We start from the raw sequence: 16,842 nt of genomic DNA on the forward strand, positions 1-16,842 counted from the left end.
AGACACATTTAGTAAATGTCTAAACTGTTTTATTGTACTTAATATTTATTGCCTTTTGACAGTCTTTAAACCATTAAACTGTGTCCTTTTTATTAGAAACGTCACTGTGTAATGAGTGTTAGAAATGCAGAGGTGAAACCGAAACTTGGCACAGGAAAGAATAAGTAGGCATGGGAAAAGATTTGTTGTCTTAGAAGAAAAGTATCTGGTAAAAATATTTCTAATTCTTTTTTATGAGCACAAAGCAGATGAAATGAAAGGGGGCAAGATAAGAAATGAGATACTAAATTATTTGCAGGTTTTTTGTATTATGATTGATGTCAACTATCCAGGTCATGTGTTTTGATAACCAAATTTTGGAAGCTAAAAAAATTAAAGTGATACTATTTTCAGCGTTAGTGAATATTATACTCTTAGCGATTGATGTTTTTGACTGGTGTAATAACATGGGTTTTGTATTAATGTGATTATATAACATTTAACTAAACGCCATTTTTTGTATCACTTCCCTGGCACATTCCCAGGCCTCAGTGTTGTGTCTCAACCTGTTTTGTGGGAGAACATGTACAAGTGTAATCATGAGAGTTTGCTGTTTTGTTTCTTTGAATTCTAGAATTAGGTCATGTTTATAAGAAAGTAAGACTTGGAGCAGACTATTTTGATTTTTTTTTTTTTAATCGTAGGAAATCTTATCATGTGCTTTAATTAAAAAATAAGCTAGATTTTTTTAAGGTTTATTGAGGTATAACTAATAACATTTTAAGATATTTAAATCATACATCATAATGATTTGATATATGTATACATTGTAAAAGAATTCCTCTCATCTAGTTGAATTAACAAATCCATCATCTCCAGGTATTTTTTTTTTTTGGATGAGAACATTTGAGTTGTACTCTCTTACCAAATATCAGTTATATAATCTACTATTATCAGCTAGAGTCACTGTGTTATACATTAGATCCTCAGACCTTATTCATCTTGTAGCTGAAGGTTTGTACCCTTTTAGCCCCCAACCCCTGAGAACCACTTTTCTACTTCTTTCTTTGAGTTTGACTTTTATTCCCCCGGATTCCTCATATAAGTTATCATGCAGTATATATCTTTCTCTTTCTGACTTATTTCACTTAGCATCCAATTCATGGATGAATAATATTCCATTATTTGTGTGTGTATCACACCTTTATCCTTTCATCTGTTGGTGGACACTTAGGTTATGCACATCTTGGCTATTGTGAATAATTAAGCCAAGTTTTTACCTTAACCAAGTTTGTCTGAGTAATGTATTTATCATACCCAAACTATATTTTATCTGCTTGCTTTTATAGTATTATGGTACATGCATACATGAATGCTAAGTCGCTTCAGTCATGGCTCTTTGCAACACTGTGGACTGTAGGCCACCAGGTTCTTCTGTCCATGGCATTCTCCAGGCAAGAATACTGGAGTGGGTTGCCATGCTGTGCTCCAGGGGATGTTCCTGACCCAGGGATCAAACCCACATCTCCTATGGTGCCTGCATTCCAGGCAGATTCTTTACTGCTGAACCACTGGGAACCCCAGCACCACCTGGGAAGCTCTCTAAAAATTTAATTTCCATAAAAATGAAAGTTTTACTAGAAATTAGAAACCACTGTTTCAACAGTTCTTAAATTGTAGACTTAGAGATGATTTCTTTGATGTGGACGTGTATAAACTTTTCTATGTTCAGCAAATATTTTAGAATTAATACATATTCCTTTATAATCTGACTTCTGGTATTATTTTAAAGTACAGCTTTACTTAATAAACTTAATAAAATGTCTATTTCTCTTTTTAGAATATAAAGTTCCTTTATAATTATGACAGTTGTGTAAAAACATCTTTAAAAAGATTGGATAACTTAGCTTTTTTGATTTTTAAATACAGCAATTGTTCTTTTTAAGTTTGATCTTTTATTTTAGGACATATTGATGCATTTACATCAAAGCTTTTCCTGCTTGAAGAAATTACCTCAGAAGAATTGAAAGAAAAACTTTCAGCACTCAAGTAAGAAATTTTGTGGTAGGAATTTAAAAGCTTGTTAACATGATCATTAATTTTCCTTTATCACTAAGTATTGGTTTAAATTATTTATTTTCAAGACTTTCATCCTTTTATAAATTGAGGCTTTCCTTGACCCAGTTTATGATCCATTTTACATTAATCATTTCCATCTCCAAATTAAATGTTCTAGTGGCACCAGTATTTCTACTTAAGACAAAGGAGGCTAAAACAATAGAGGAGTCTTCCATCTTGGTGAAGTATGGGCACACATATTTCACTTCTTTCCAGAGGTGGGAATAAATAGGCCAGTCAGACTTTGAGCTCAGGGATATATACACTCATTCAGGTATTCTAACTTCTAAAAATTTGTTCTTCTACCAACTGTTACTGTACATCAGATTGAAATTAATTTAATTTGCATCTCACAACTTTCCAGGAAGAACTGGTGGTACCTTTAATCTACATTTTATACATGAGGAAACTGGAACTTGGAGTGACTTTCCCCAGAGCACACTGCTGAGCTAGGATGACAGTTGGTCGTTAATATGTTTGATTCATCTGAAAGGATGGGAAATCGCCCTGACTTATATTAGTTCTGTAGTTCCAGCTTTGGGGCTTGTCATAGTTTTTGAAGGCTGTAGATTCAAGTTTGACTTCCTTGCTTATACTTAAACATCTGTTATAAGTATTACTTCTTTTGATGGGTAACTTTTTATTTACATATGTGAATAGAAAAGCTTTTCCGTACATTTATGCACTGCCTGCTCTACCTCTCCCAATGAAAACCATTTTTTAAATAAATAATCAAGGGAATGAATGTAGGTCTAGAAGAGATATTTAAATCAATATCTTATATTTCATTTCCTTTTATTCATTTAAAGTACCTCTCAATTTCTTTGAAATTCACCACCACCATCTCTAAAAGGCAAACTCCTCTGCAGATTAATTCTGCTAAAGACGTTTTAAACTTCAAAAATTTTAAACTTATAAACTTATTAAAACATTTATAGTTTGAGAGACTTTCCTGTCAGTCCAGTGGTTAAGACTCCATGAACCAGTGCAGGGGGGTTGATGCCTGGTGGGGGAACTAGGATCCCATATGCTGCGTGGTACAGCCATAAAAACAAAAACATTTTTTTAAAAAACACGAACTCAAAGGGAAATACATTCTTTAAAAAAAAATCAGAGCTTAAAATAGTGATCTCTTTACTGATCACTGCTCTGACTGACACAAGCCAAAATACTTTATGATTTTTAAGGGAAATCAGAAAATGGCAAAAATGAAGTAAATACTAAAATTCAGTCAAGTTAGAAATACATTTAGATATTTGTTTTACATTATTTCATCTGTTGTTTTCTTTTGTTATTGAGACATTTCTTTTCCCAAGGAGTTACAGTTGTTAAGAGTAAGTTTTTTTGTTCCTTAATTTTATTTGGATTTCTTCTGTTTAATAGGATTTCAAGTTTATTTAACATCCTCCAACACATTCTAAGAAAATTAAGTAGGTAAGTACTCTGGAGGCGTTTTTCATTGTTATGTCTAATTTTCTTGGGTGAAAAAACTTTGAATACATCTTGTTAGGAATAGACAGAAAATAACCTAGAAATACAAAATTTATTCTGTTGTGTCAAAGTGGAATTGTGAAAATATAAATAGGAAGGAAATATAATAACATTTGGCTTTACTGAGCTTACAGTTAAACATTTTTTTCTGTACAGCTATTATAATGGCTTCCTATTGCCACTGTAACAAATTATCACAAACTTAATGGCTTCAGACAACTCAAATTTATTCTCTTGTAGTTCTGCAGCTCAAAGATCTGAAATTCTCTTCAGTGGACTAAACTTGTGTCAGCAGGGCTGGCCCCTTCTGGAGGCTCTTAGGAATCAGTTGTTTCCTTGCCTAATTTTCAGCTTCTAGTGGCTGCTTGTATTTCTTTTCTTTTTTAATTGAAATATAGTTAGTGTACAATATTATGTTAGTTTCAGGTATACTAGATAGTGATTTGATATTTTCATACATTATGAAGTGATTGCAATAAGTCTAATAACCATATATCTCCATACAAAGTTGTTACAATTATATTCTTTATGCTGTGTGTTACATCCTTGTGACTTATTTATAATTGGAGGTTTGTACCTCCTCAGCCCCCTGTGCCTGTTTCTCCACACACATACTATCCTCAGTCAGCAACCACCCTTTTGTTTATGTGTCTGTAAGTCTATCTTACTTTTGTTTCTTTTGCTTTTCAGATTCCATATATACGTAAGGTCGTATGGTATTTGTCTTTCTCCGACTTATTTCACATGGCACAATAACTTGTAGATACAGCCATGTTGCTGCAAATGCAAGATTTCATTTTTTATGACTGAGTAGTATTCCATTGTCGGAGAAGGCAATGGCGTCCCACTCCAGCACTCTTGCCTGGAAAATCCCATGGACGGAGGAGCCTGGTGGGCTGCAGTCCATGGGGTCGCAAAGAGTCAGACACGACTGAGCGACTTCGCTTTCACTTTTCACTTTCCTGCACTGGAGAAGGAAATGGCAACCCACTCCAGTGTTCTTGACTGGAGAATCCCAGGGACGGGGGAGCCTGGTGGGCTGCCGTCTGTGGGGTCGCACAGAGTCGGACACGACTGAAGCGACTTAGCAGCAGCAGCAGTATTCCATTGTACTTTTATCACATCTTATTTATCTGTTCATCAGTAGACACTTAACTTGCTTCTGTATCTTGGCTTTTATAAATAATACTGCAGTGAACATTGGTGTTTATATATCTTTTGATATATGATGAATACCCAAGAGTAGAATTGCTGGATCATATGACAGTTCAATTTTCAATTTTTTGAGGTACCTCCCTACTCTTTCCCATAGTGGCTGCATAATTTATAATCCCACCAGTAGTGTACAAGGATTCCTTTTTCTCCACATCCTTGCCAACACTTATTTATTGTCTTATTGGTGATAGCCATTCTGACAGGAGTGAGGTGGTATATCATTGTGGTTTTGATTTGCATTTCCCTGATGATTAATGGTATTGGCCATCCAACCAGTCCATTCTGAAGGAGATCAGCCCTGGGATTTCTTTGAAAGGAATGATGCTAAAGCTGAAACTCCAGTACTTGGCCAGCTCATGCGAAGAGTTGACTCATTGGAAAAGACTCTGATGCTGGGAGGGATTGGGGGCAGGAGGAGAAGGGGACGACAGAGGATGAGATGGCTAGATGGCATCACTGACTTGATGGACGTGAGTCTGAGTGAACTCCGGGAGTTGGTGATGGACAGGGAGGCTGGCGTGCTGCGATTCATGGGGTCGCAAAGAGTCGGACACGACTGAGCGGCTGATCTGATCTGATCTGATGCTTTCTTTGGAAAAATACCTATATTTCTTAGATTGTAGTCCCTTACTCCATCTCCAAAGTACATTATTCACATTTTTGCTTTTGTTGTTACATTGTGTCCTTAATCACATTTACAAGCCATTGATGGGTAATGTTCACAAATTCTAGAGAAGAATGACTTATAAGTATGATTAATCCTTGTTTTTAATGATAGATTGTGAGGAAGAACTGATATCCTCCATAGTACCTTTGCACTGGAAGAGTGTAAAAACAACAACAAAAAAGGAACACACAGGATGTCAATCATATCCTTTTACCTCTTCATGTTGGTACACTGAATTCCTTAAAGCTTTCTAAAGAGAAAGGGTTTAATGCAAATTTGACAGAACTTCTTATTGTGATAGTAGAGGATCACAATAAAGGGTATGGGTTTTTTTTGGTGTTTGATTGCCTGGGTTTATATGCAGGTCCTGCACTCAGAACTTGGGCAAATTACTTAATATCTCTAATTTTTGTTTGTCTCTAATATGGAGTTAATAATTTTATCCCTTCAAGATTTGTTGTGTAGGATTTGTTGTTGTTGTTGTTGTTGTGTAGGATTTAATGACAAAAAGGACATAAACAGTGCAACATTTAGTTCATGATAAACATTCAGTACCTATTAACTGCTTAGGTTGCTATTATTCTCAGGGCCCCTCATATTGTGATTGTTCTGTTAACTGTTTCTGCCGCTTTATTTTAAACTTTTCAGTGTCGTGTGTCACTTTCACCTTTCTATCTCTGTTCACTTGTTAGTAGACAGAAAGTAGTTACAGTGCTTGTTTAATTAAATGTTGTGTATAGAAATGGTATGTATGTGTTCTTACATACTCATATGTCTGTGTACTTTTCGTTATGTGTTGTCCAGGAATTAGAGAATTAGGCAGACTATTTGTCTCCCATTAAATTATTGAAAACTTCCAAATTGACTGACATAACAATGAAAAGAAAATAATTATATATCCTAAACTTGGAATAAGAACTAAAACTAGTTGCTAAAAAGGCATGAAAATAGATTAGAAGATTCTTAAATCTTATTTGATCAACAGAGTGTTTTTAGAGATGATGTCCCATTCCCCTAATTGTTTTTTTATTTTATTAATAGGTCATGATTAAGAAAATGCTATTGAAATTGACACAGTGAATCAGTGAGTTGAGTTTTACTGTGTGAATTTAGCTTGCAGGAGGGTTCCTACTTGTTGTCTCACGCCGCAGAAGATTCTTCGCTCCTGATCTACAAAACCTCTGATGGAAAAGTTACTAGGACAGCGTACAACTTGCATAAAACACATTGCGGCCTTCCTGGTGTGCCTTCCAGCCTCTCGGTTCCCTGGGTCCCTTTAGATCCCAGTCTCTTGTTACCATATCATATCCATCACGGAAGAATACCTTGTACTTTTCCACCTAAGTCACTGGGTCCCACAGCGCAACAAAAGGTAGGATCTTTTCTGAAATAAAATGTTCCACTAGGTTGTTTATTATTAATCTGTTTTGCTATGCATTTCAACCTGGTGTCCATATTTGCCATGTTAATCACAACACCATTCTAAAAACAGTGTTTATTGGAACGATAGGTAAAGTTGTATGCTCTTGTGAATCCCCCATCATTTTAGCAAAACTTTCTGTTTTTTGTTAGGTTTATAGTCAACTAAAGAAAATTCTATTAGCCTGCCCAGTGAGGGCATGAGCAAGGCAACCACATAGTTAAATCCCTATGTTCCTATGAAAAGCAGAGTTATAATTTTTTTTCAGTTTTTATGTATACTTTTTTATTTCATTAAATATTTGAGGCAATTTGCAGAAGAATACATAGAATAAAATTATGGTGATGCAATTAAAAATTGATAAGTAGGATATGGAAAAATATAAAAACAAGTGTTAGTAATTAGTGACTGCAGTGCCTTATTAAAAGTACAATAAAATGTTAAGTAAATTGTGTTTTAATGCTAAGTATTTTTTATAACTCAATATTTTAGTTATAATTAATGTTATACTCTTTATAGCATCCTTCCTAGAAATAACAGTTGAATGATATTTCTCAGAAACTTTTGTAAAACCATTGTTAGAGATACTGTTTACCATGTAGCCCATTCTTTGTATCATGTAAGAAGTTCCAGTTCGAGTTTAGTTGAAGGAAAACTTTTCTTCTCTGTGAGTGAATCTGACTTTTCCTTCCCTGCTGCCAAAAATCTTTGAGTCAAAATTATTGAGTCCTCTATTCTTCTCAGTATTTCACTCCACAACATCTATCGCTTGTATATCATGTAGATATTTTCTGTTTTTTTTTCTTTCTGTATTAATCTGCAAATGTCCACAATTCCTTTGGAGAAATAGCTAGAATGCAGATACTGAGGATTATTTTGTAATTTACAGTGGTTTTATGGTTTACAAAGGTTGTTTATATTTTTCAATTCTCCACTCTTATTATTGAGAGAATCCTTTTAGAAATGACAACTTCTTGTACATTGTCAACTTTGGCCAAGAAAATACATAAATGTGGTTAATTAGTTGGAACAAGTGAAAGAATAGACAGAATGAGTTATCAGTATTTTAAGTCATTTTAGCTACAGTTTTTGTTGGGTATTTTTCAGTTTTCGTTTCAAACAGGAGTCGTATTTTCTCTTCCTTTCACATTTATTCTTTGTATCTTTCTTCTCTTTTGGACTCATGTTTTTCTTACTCTTTGTCTGTTTCTCGAATTCATAATTTCTTCTCTGTCTTTACCATCGCTGACCTTCTTATAGTTCCTTTCCCTCCCTTCTTAGTTTTCATTTCTTCTTTTCCACTGCCCTTCAGTTTCATTATTGTAAGCACATTGCTCTAAAGGTCTGTCATTCCTTCATTTCCTCATTTAACATTTCAAACTTTTCCAAATTTAAAAAAATCACAAAAGAATGATTTTCCTCTTTACCCTGATCTGTCTACTTCCCTGATTGTTATTTGAAATTGTCGTACTTTAAAACTGTCAGATTAAAGCTTGCATAGAGGCAGTTAAGTGGCTAGAGGCTAAAAATATATAAAGGACAATTTGAAGGGTAATTATTTCATGTGTAAACAATAGAGTTGACTGTATTGTAAACATGTTAAACTGTCCTGTTCTTTGCTTCTTCTCCTAGATTGGTGGGACAAGAATGCCTACCCGAAGCCACAGGAATTCAGTTTCCGTGGAAACGAAAAGCCTGCCTGCTCAGCAAGTTGAAAATGAAGGAGTGGCTTCGAGTAAAAGAAAAATAACTTAAAGACTGTACCATGGAAAACAAAGAAAAACCAGTTATCACAACATTTAGTTTAGAAAAATTTGAGGGAAAATATACCTGAAAGATCTGTAGGCAACAGGAATGTTTTTGTTTTACTGTCCTTGAGAGTTCTTAGAGTGCCTTAAAAAAACACTTGGACTATGTGAAGCAGTGTTCCAACTCAAACAGGCTAATATGCCCTTAACACCTGAGGTTTGAGGAGACTATAGATATGTTTTAGCATTATCGTGGCAGGGAAATACAGAGAGAAGAAAATATTTTTATACTAGACCTTTAGCAAAAAAAAAAAAGTAGGAAAATAATTTGCTCTTTCAAGAGCAATATTTATCATTATGTATTAGATTAATCCTGGAGGAGGAAATAGCAACCCATTCCAGTATTCTTGCCTGGAGAATCCCATAGACAGGAGAACCTGGCAGGCTACAGTCCATGGGGTCTCAAAAAGTCAGACATGACTTAGCAACTACACATTAGGTTAATCATTTCAGTTGTAATGCTGGTCTATTGGGGTTTGCTCAGAAGGTTAAATCTTGCTACTGTCAGAGATAATTTTGACTTATGTAAACCCTATTTCTGACCTATCTGACAGTTTTTCTATACTGATTTAAAATGATGATTGTTGCAGGTTACAAAGTTAATACCTTTAAAAACTGGTGAAATTCCATTGCAGAAGCCAAAAAGAAAAATAAAAAGCTCTCTGCCTATGTAAATTCACAAGGAAGTTAACAGTTTTTTGTTGGGCAATCATCAATTTGTTTAAAAAAAAAAAAAAGCTTGTGGTGTAACAGGTTCGGTGACTGCCTCTGTCCCTTGGCACAAATCCTGGCTAGGTGTTGAAATACACTACTAAAAACAAACAGATGAGTGTATTTTCCAGAGAAATCTCATATTTCAACTAGAAAGACTAACATGTGGTAAAACAGAAGCTCTTTTTCCTCATCTATACTAATTAATTTAAAATTTTCAGGACCATGAAGGTGAATATAGGAAAGGGCCAATCATTTAATGTTATTATAGACAACTATTTGTACTTAGGAAGGGATGAACTCATTTAATTTATAAAATACAAGCTTTATAATCCAAGGCAAAATTTGGTTTTGGAATTTTTTTATGCATTTTATATTAATATAGGAAATTAGCCCCAGTGACCTTCTCAGCTGTTGTAAGTAGCATTTAAATATTCTTTTTACTACCAAGTTTTGTTTTGAGTTTTTTGGTTGGTTATATAATATTTTAAATTAATGACTAGTTATTAATGAAACTGTCTTATATATTTTAATATATAGTTTCCTTATCCTGCCATTCCCTTTTTAAAATATTAAGCTTTGTTTCAATAGTCATGATTTTTTTTTTTTTAACTTTGGTCACATACCCATATTTCCTGAAATACTCTACTTGTGAATCATTTGGCAGTGAACCATGGGAGAGGCAGGGATTCCCTAGTAATTTTCTCTTTTAGAAAAGCTAAGCAATGATTACTTTAGACTTGTGAATACCAGAAAGACATGACTTTCATTTTTTTAGTATTAGTTTTTACTTAATAAAATGTGTGATCTTATAAGAGATTATTTTAAAATTATCTTAGCCATCTATTAGAGTAACTCTGATAATATATGTAAAGCTAGTTTTTGTTTTCCACTTGTGCTTAATCAAGCTTCTTTTTTTTAATGTATATTTGAATTTGTGTTCTTTTTATTGATTTTTAGTACTGAGAATGTATAAGCAAGAAAGTGACATTGACAGTATGAGCAAAGATGTTTTTAAAAAAACAAAAACAGTCAGTATTGGCAAGGATATAATGAGCCTGGCCTACATAATCTCTGTGGTGAAGGTATAAACATTTCATTCAGTAAATGTTTGAGTGTACCTGTGTGCCACACAACCTAAAATTGGTCCCCATGTTTACTCTCATAAAATTCTTACTCATGTATCAGAATATTTGTTTATTGTACTTATTACTGTCTTTCTTCTTAAATAGATTACAAGCTATGCCAAGGTGGGGCATATATGTTTTGTTCATTTGTGTACAACATACATAATACATAAGTTGCTCAGTAGATAGAACTTGAATATATGAATAGATGAATATCTCAGTATCAAAGATAGATTTTGGTCTTCCCATGAGCTAACCTTCTAGTGGCAGACACAATACTGATCTTTGTGGTAAGTACCCCAAGAAAGTAAAGTAAGGAAGTCATCTAACCAGGACCTGATAATTAAGGAGGAAGGTCTGGATAAACCTTGAGCTGTGCCTTTAAAAATAAGTAAGAGTTACAAGGAAAGAATGAAAGGTCTTCGACACAAAAAGAAAGCAGCATATGCAGAGGTGACAGCCAGCCAGAGTGTAGGCTGTGAGCATGGGAGAGAGAGAAAGAGCTATAGGACAGGAACAGGCGTGCTATGCTATGGCATTTGAATTCTGTCCTCTGCAGTGTGGGAACAAGTAGTGATTTTTTAATAAAAATAAATAACATGATCAGGTATAATTTTGAAAAAGTTCTTGTTGGCATTAGTGTAGAGAATGGAATGGAGCGGGGAAAGACTATAGGGAAGTAGAAAAGTTGCAAAGTTATGTTATAATAATTGAAAAATGAATTAAAGTAATAAAAGTGGGGTCAGGCTCAAGTGATAAGAGAAAAAACTGACAACTGGGTGATATAGTTTGTAGGGGGAGTAAAATATGGCTTCCAGGTTCCTCATGGGATACTTTGTAAATACACTACTTAGAAAGGATGAAGAGTGTGACTAGAGCAAGAGGAGGGCTTGCTTAACACGTTCATTTCCTTTCATCACTTGTATCCCTTGAATTCTGGGCTGGATGTGCTATTATTACTGTATAATAAACTAGTACTATCCCACACTAGCTAGGACACAGAAGCAACAGATGCCCACTGACAGCTGAACAGACAAGCTGTGGTTCATATACACAACAGAATATTACTCAGCTATAAAAAGGAACATCTATGAGTCAATTCTAACGAAGTGGATGAACCTAGAGCCTATTATACAGAGTAAAGTAAGTCAGAAAGAGAAAAATACTTTATATTAACCCAAATCTAGAAAGATGATACTGACGAACCTAATTGCAGGGCAACAAAGGAGATGCAGATATAAAGAACAGACTTATGGACACAATGGGGGAAGGAGAGGATGAGATGAATTGAGAGAGTAACAGTGAAACATATGTTACCATGTGTAAAATAGACAGCCAGTGGGAATTTGCTATATGACACAGGGAGATCAAATCCAGTCCTTTGTGACACCTAGACGGGTGGGATGGGGTGGGAAGTAGGGAATTTTAAGATGGAGAGGATATAATGTATCCCTATGGCTAATTCATGTTGATATATGGCAGAAACTAACACAATATTGTAAAACAATTATCCTCCAATTGAAAATAATTAAAAAAAAAAAAATTAGCCCAAAACTTAGCTAGTTAAAACCACAAATTATTATTATTTTTTTTAAAGAGTAGGTATGTTTTAAGACTCTCTTTAAAAATTTATTTATTTTTGGCCCTGCTGGGTCTTCATTGCTGCACATAGGCTTTCTCTAGTTGCAGAGAGCCATGGCTACTCTATGGCAGTGCATGAGCTTCTCATTGCAGTGGCTTCTCGTTGTGGACCACAGGCTCTAGGCTCGTGGGCTTCAGTAGTTGCAGCATGTGGGCTCAGTAGTTGTGGTGCAAAGGCTTAGTTGCTCCTTGGCATGTGGAATCTTCCCAGACCAGGGATTGAGCCCGTGTCCCCTGCATTGACAGGTGGATTCCTATCCACTCTACCACCAGGCAAGTCCATAAATAATTATCTCAGACTTTCTGTGGGTCAGGAGTTCAGATGCAGCTTGCCTGGGTGCCTCAGGCTCAGGGTCTCATCAAGCTGTTGGCTGGGGCTGCAGTCGTCTGAAGGCTTGCATGGGGCTGGAACATCTGCTTCCAGGAAAGCTCACTGTGGTCATGGTGGGCCTCCTCAGTCTCTCACTGGTTGTCAGCTGTAACGCATCCTCACCACATGTGCCTCTCCACAGGTCTATTTGAGTGTCCTCATGACATAGCAGATGGCTTATCTCAGAGTGAGCAGTCCAAGACAGAACAAGAAGGAAGCCACAGTGTATTTTATGGCTCAGTCCAAGAAGTCAAGTACAGTCAATTATGCCGTACTTTCCTTGTTAGAAATAAGTCACCAAGTCCACACTGAGGATTCACAAGGGAGGAGTATAGAAAGATTTAGTGAGCCTATTTTTAAACCTCCACAATGCCATTGAAGACTTTAGGCATATAGAAAGATTAGGTTTAGGGTAGAGAGAAAAGAAAGGACACTTTTTTTTTTTTTAATGTCTTATTACCAACATATTAAATCTGAGATAGGGATAGATAGTGTCAAAGATAGTTGATCATTTGAGTTTTAAACTCAAGTGCAGATTTGGTGTATCTGTGGTGATTGAAATCAGAGCAAAGAAAGGCATAGCAAGAATGAATGAGGAATGGACCGTGAATGCGGCCCCAGGAAAACCATAGAACTTTAGTAACAGGAGGATTTTATTAAAGTGGCCAGTATGGAAGTCAGATTTATAATTGTTAAAGAATAAGAAACTGAGGTGGAAACAATGAAAATCTTCATTGCAAAACTTGGAAATAGTTCTGTTTGGATCTACTTTTTCAACTACAAAGGAGGTTAACCTATTTCTTTTCATTTCTTTTGGATTCTCTGTTTAGATACCATGCACATTTTAAAGACATCAGAAGGAGGCACATGTTTAGGGTAGAGAGGGAACACTTTTTAATATTTTGCTCCCAAGTTGAAGTTCTTGATGTACATGCAGGTAGAGATATTAAGACAGTTTTTCATGTTTATAGATATATGCAGGTACTTTTTAATCAAGCCTTAGAATATTTTATGTCAGGATTTATTGAGCTTATCATTGAGATGTAGAAATAAAGGCTATGCATTTCATTGATCCTTCCACTTCCACTGTCGTGTTCCCTTGGCTAGTGTGCAGACTTCTTATCAGAGTACATAAGGACAGACACGTACACATCTATCTGGAGATTGAGGGTGATCTGCTGAGCAAAGCTTACTCAAAGTGTCGAGGCCCAGACGTATTTCTAGGATGGGTCTCCAGGTTATCTCAACAAATAGGAAGATTCAGTTACCTTGGCATATATGTTTGCTTTCTATATATGAGCTACTGCTAGAAGTGATCAAGCAAGGACCTACGAAGGGTTGGTTTTTATTGTTGTGTATGCGTGGTATAACCTTGTCAATCCTCTGAGGAGCTGGGGTTGGGAAGAGGGAATATGAGTGTGACTTAATTGATGTTTTGAAAGTGAAGACACCTAAAGACTCTGTGGTTAGTGAGTTGAATCACTCCTTCCCCTTTCTTGAAAATGCATTTCTTAGAGGGGAAAAGTTAATCTTTTCATATTCCCTATCCCAGGTTTTGCTTACTCAAAAGTATACAGCACAGGAGAGTATGTGCATGTTAACTTCAAGAAGCACACTCCAGTATGGCAGTGCCACACCATTGCCACGGGTCTCAGATCTCTCCCAAACCCTGCATTAAGGCAACATCTGCTCCATCCCGGCTTTACCAACACACAGATTAGCCTTTCTTGTCCCTACCTGCATGTTTTTACCATGTAAAGCTATATCTTCTTGCATTTATTAACACCTGTCAAAACTTTGTCCTCTATTTAATTGATAGTGCAGATTTGAGCATCATTTGGGTATACTATACCAGTCTCTTGAGATTTAAAGATAATACTGGTTTCTGCCTTAAGGGAATTTCCTAATCTAGTTGGGGAGATAAGTATACACAATTAGCTATAACACGGAGAAGGATATTCAAGTAGCACAATAGTGACAGGAATAAGGGGATAATTAGAAGTAAGGCAAACTCATGGTAGCAATGACCTTTAAGCTATGTTTGAAAAACAAATAAAATACTAATGTGGATAAAGAGGAAGCAAAGCATTAGAGCGTGAGAGAAATTTTTATGAAAAGAACTGATTTTAGGAAGTAGCTAAGATGCTTATTTAATAAGCGTGAGGGTAAAGGATGATAAAGGTCCCTATAGTGGAGAAGGCAATGGCACCCCACTCCAGTACTCTTGCCTGGAAAATCCCATGGATGGAGCAGCCTGGTAGGCTGCAGTCCATGGGGTCGCTAAGAGTCGGACACGACTGAGCGACTTCACTTTCACTTTTCTCTTTCATGCATTGGAGAGGGAAGTGGCAACCCACTCCAGTGTTCTTGCCTGGAGAATCCCGGGGATGGTAGCCTGGTGGGCTTCTGTCTGTGGGCTTCCGTCTATGGTATCGCACAGAGTCGGACACAACCGAAGCGACTTAGCAGCACCAGCAGAGTCAAAGCTATGGTTTTTCCAGTAGTCATATATGGATGTGAGAGTTGGACCATAAAAAAGGCTGAAAGCCAAAGAATTGATGCTTTGAAATTGTGATGTTGGAGAAGATTCTTGAGGGTCCCTTGGACAGCAGAGATCAAACCAGTTAATCCTAAAGGAAATCAACCCTAAATAATATTTATTGGAAGGACTGATGCTGAAGCTCCAACACTTTAGCCACCTCACGTAGAGCCGACTCATTGGAAAAGGCCCTGATGCTAGGTAAGATTGAAGACAAAACAAGAAGAGGGCAGCAGAGGATTAGATGATGAGATAGCCTCACTGACTCAATGGATATGAATTTGGGCAAACTGGGAGATAATGAAGGACAGGGAAACCTGGTGTGTTGCAGTCCATGGGGTGACAGAGTTGGACACAACTTAGCAGCTGAACAACAACAAAGGATGATAAATGGAGGATGAAGTTAAGTTAAAGCTTGGTAGTGGAAGGGATTGACTACTGTTCCCAGATAGTTTGGTTTGATTCTAAAGGCAGTGAAGAGGGAATTCCCTGGCAGTCCAGTGGTTAGAACTCTGCACCTTCGCTGCTAGGGGCGGTACTAAGATCCCACAAGCTGTGCAGCATGGCCAAAATAATAAATTTATAAAGTAAAGAGATATTGAAGGCTTTTTAAGCAAAATGACATCATTTGTAAGAGTTATAATATAATGGTTTATTCAGAAAGGAAAAAGACTTCATATTATTTTATATTATGAAAATATTAGAGGGAGAATATAGATGGGGTGAAAAGACAACTAGATATGTTTTCAACCAAATGTCGGCATTATGATTCAGGTGATATCCTTCAGAACCTATAGACTGAAGATGTGGGTCTGCAACTTAGGAGAGAGAAACAGGAAAGTTAGGGGCCCACCTTTGGGCTGACATACTAAGAAACTGGGACGTGTCTGGAACCAAGGTGGCCTTTTTTCTTTTCTTTCCTCCACTTCCCCCTTTTTTTGGGTCAAGTGGCTGGGAGTTTAGTTATATACCAAATTAACTGAGCAAGCAAATACACCAAGAATAATGGGAAAGAGGAAAGCAAGAATAAACCCTGTGGTATTGATTTGGAATTGGAAATGAATTCATGGTACTTAATAGAGAGATGGTGAAATAGATGTGTGTTTGTGTACATATGCATCCATACTGCCTAATTCTGCTGATAGGCTCTGGAAGCAACAGCCCTCTGGTAGTAATGAACATACCTAGCACCGGTATCCAGACCTTGGTTTCTAAGTCCCATTCATCACTAAAACTGATGCTCCTTGGAGAAATTACTAGTTCTGAGAATGGGGAAGGGAAACTATAAGATGAACCTGGAGGGCTTCCCTGGTGGTTGAGTAGTTGAGGAGCCTGCCTATCAATACAGGAGATTCTACATACTGCACCACCACTGTTGAGCCTGTGCACTATAGCCCAAGAACTGAAACTGCAGAGCCCATGTGCCGCAACTACTGAAGTCCAGACACCCTAGAGCCCCTGCTCCATGAGAGAAGCCTGTGTACTGCAGCTAGAGAGTAGCTCCCGCTCGCCACAACTAGAGAAACCCCGTGCAGCAATGAAGACAACACAGCCAAAAATAAATTATTAAAAAAAGAAGAAGATGAACCTGGAGCATCAGCTTGTACTAGCAAGTGTGGATGTGCTCACAGAATGATGGTTCCATGTCAAGAGAATACAGGAGCTAGCTTAAAGGAGTTCCCAGGTCTGGTGACATTTGAGCAGGAATTAATGATAGCAACAGATTGAAATCCTTTGAGTAAAATAGTAGTCTACA

General features: G+C 36.6%; 1 protein-coding gene across 6 annotated transcripts in view; it reads left to right on the plus strand.

Moving 5' to 3' along the window:
* Window positions 1-10,658, plus strand: part of ICE2 (interactor of little elongation complex ELL subunit 2) — a 66,821-nt gene extending 56,163 nt beyond the window's left edge. For 3 of the 6 annotated variants that reach the window (XM_027553855.1, XM_027553860.1, XM_027553857.1), the window contains 4 exons: window positions 1,944-2,028; window positions 3,481-3,531; window positions 6,584-6,842; window positions 8,523-10,658. In XM_027553855.1, coding sequence (XP_027409656.1) covers window positions 1,944-2,028; window positions 3,481-3,531; window positions 6,584-6,842; window positions 8,523-8,645 — 518 coding nt within the window. In that variant the 3' untranslated portion in view covers window positions 8,646-10,658. Of the gene's footprint in view, window positions 1-1,943; window positions 2,029-3,480; window positions 3,532-5,581; window positions 6,843-8,522 lie in introns of those variants that run through there. The other 3 variants (XM_027553856.1, XM_027553858.1, XM_027553859.1) reach the window with 3 other exon arrangements.
* The last annotated feature ends 6,184 nt before the right edge of the window (window positions 10,659-16,842 follow it).

This window comes from Bos indicus x Bos taurus, chromosome 10 (assembly GCF_003369695.1).
Source record: "Bos indicus x Bos taurus breed Angus x Brahman F1 hybrid chromosome 10, Bos_hybrid_MaternalHap_v2.0, whole genome shotgun sequence".
Lineage (NCBI taxonomy): Eukaryota > Metazoa > Chordata > Mammalia > Artiodactyla > Bovidae > Bos > Bos indicus x Bos taurus.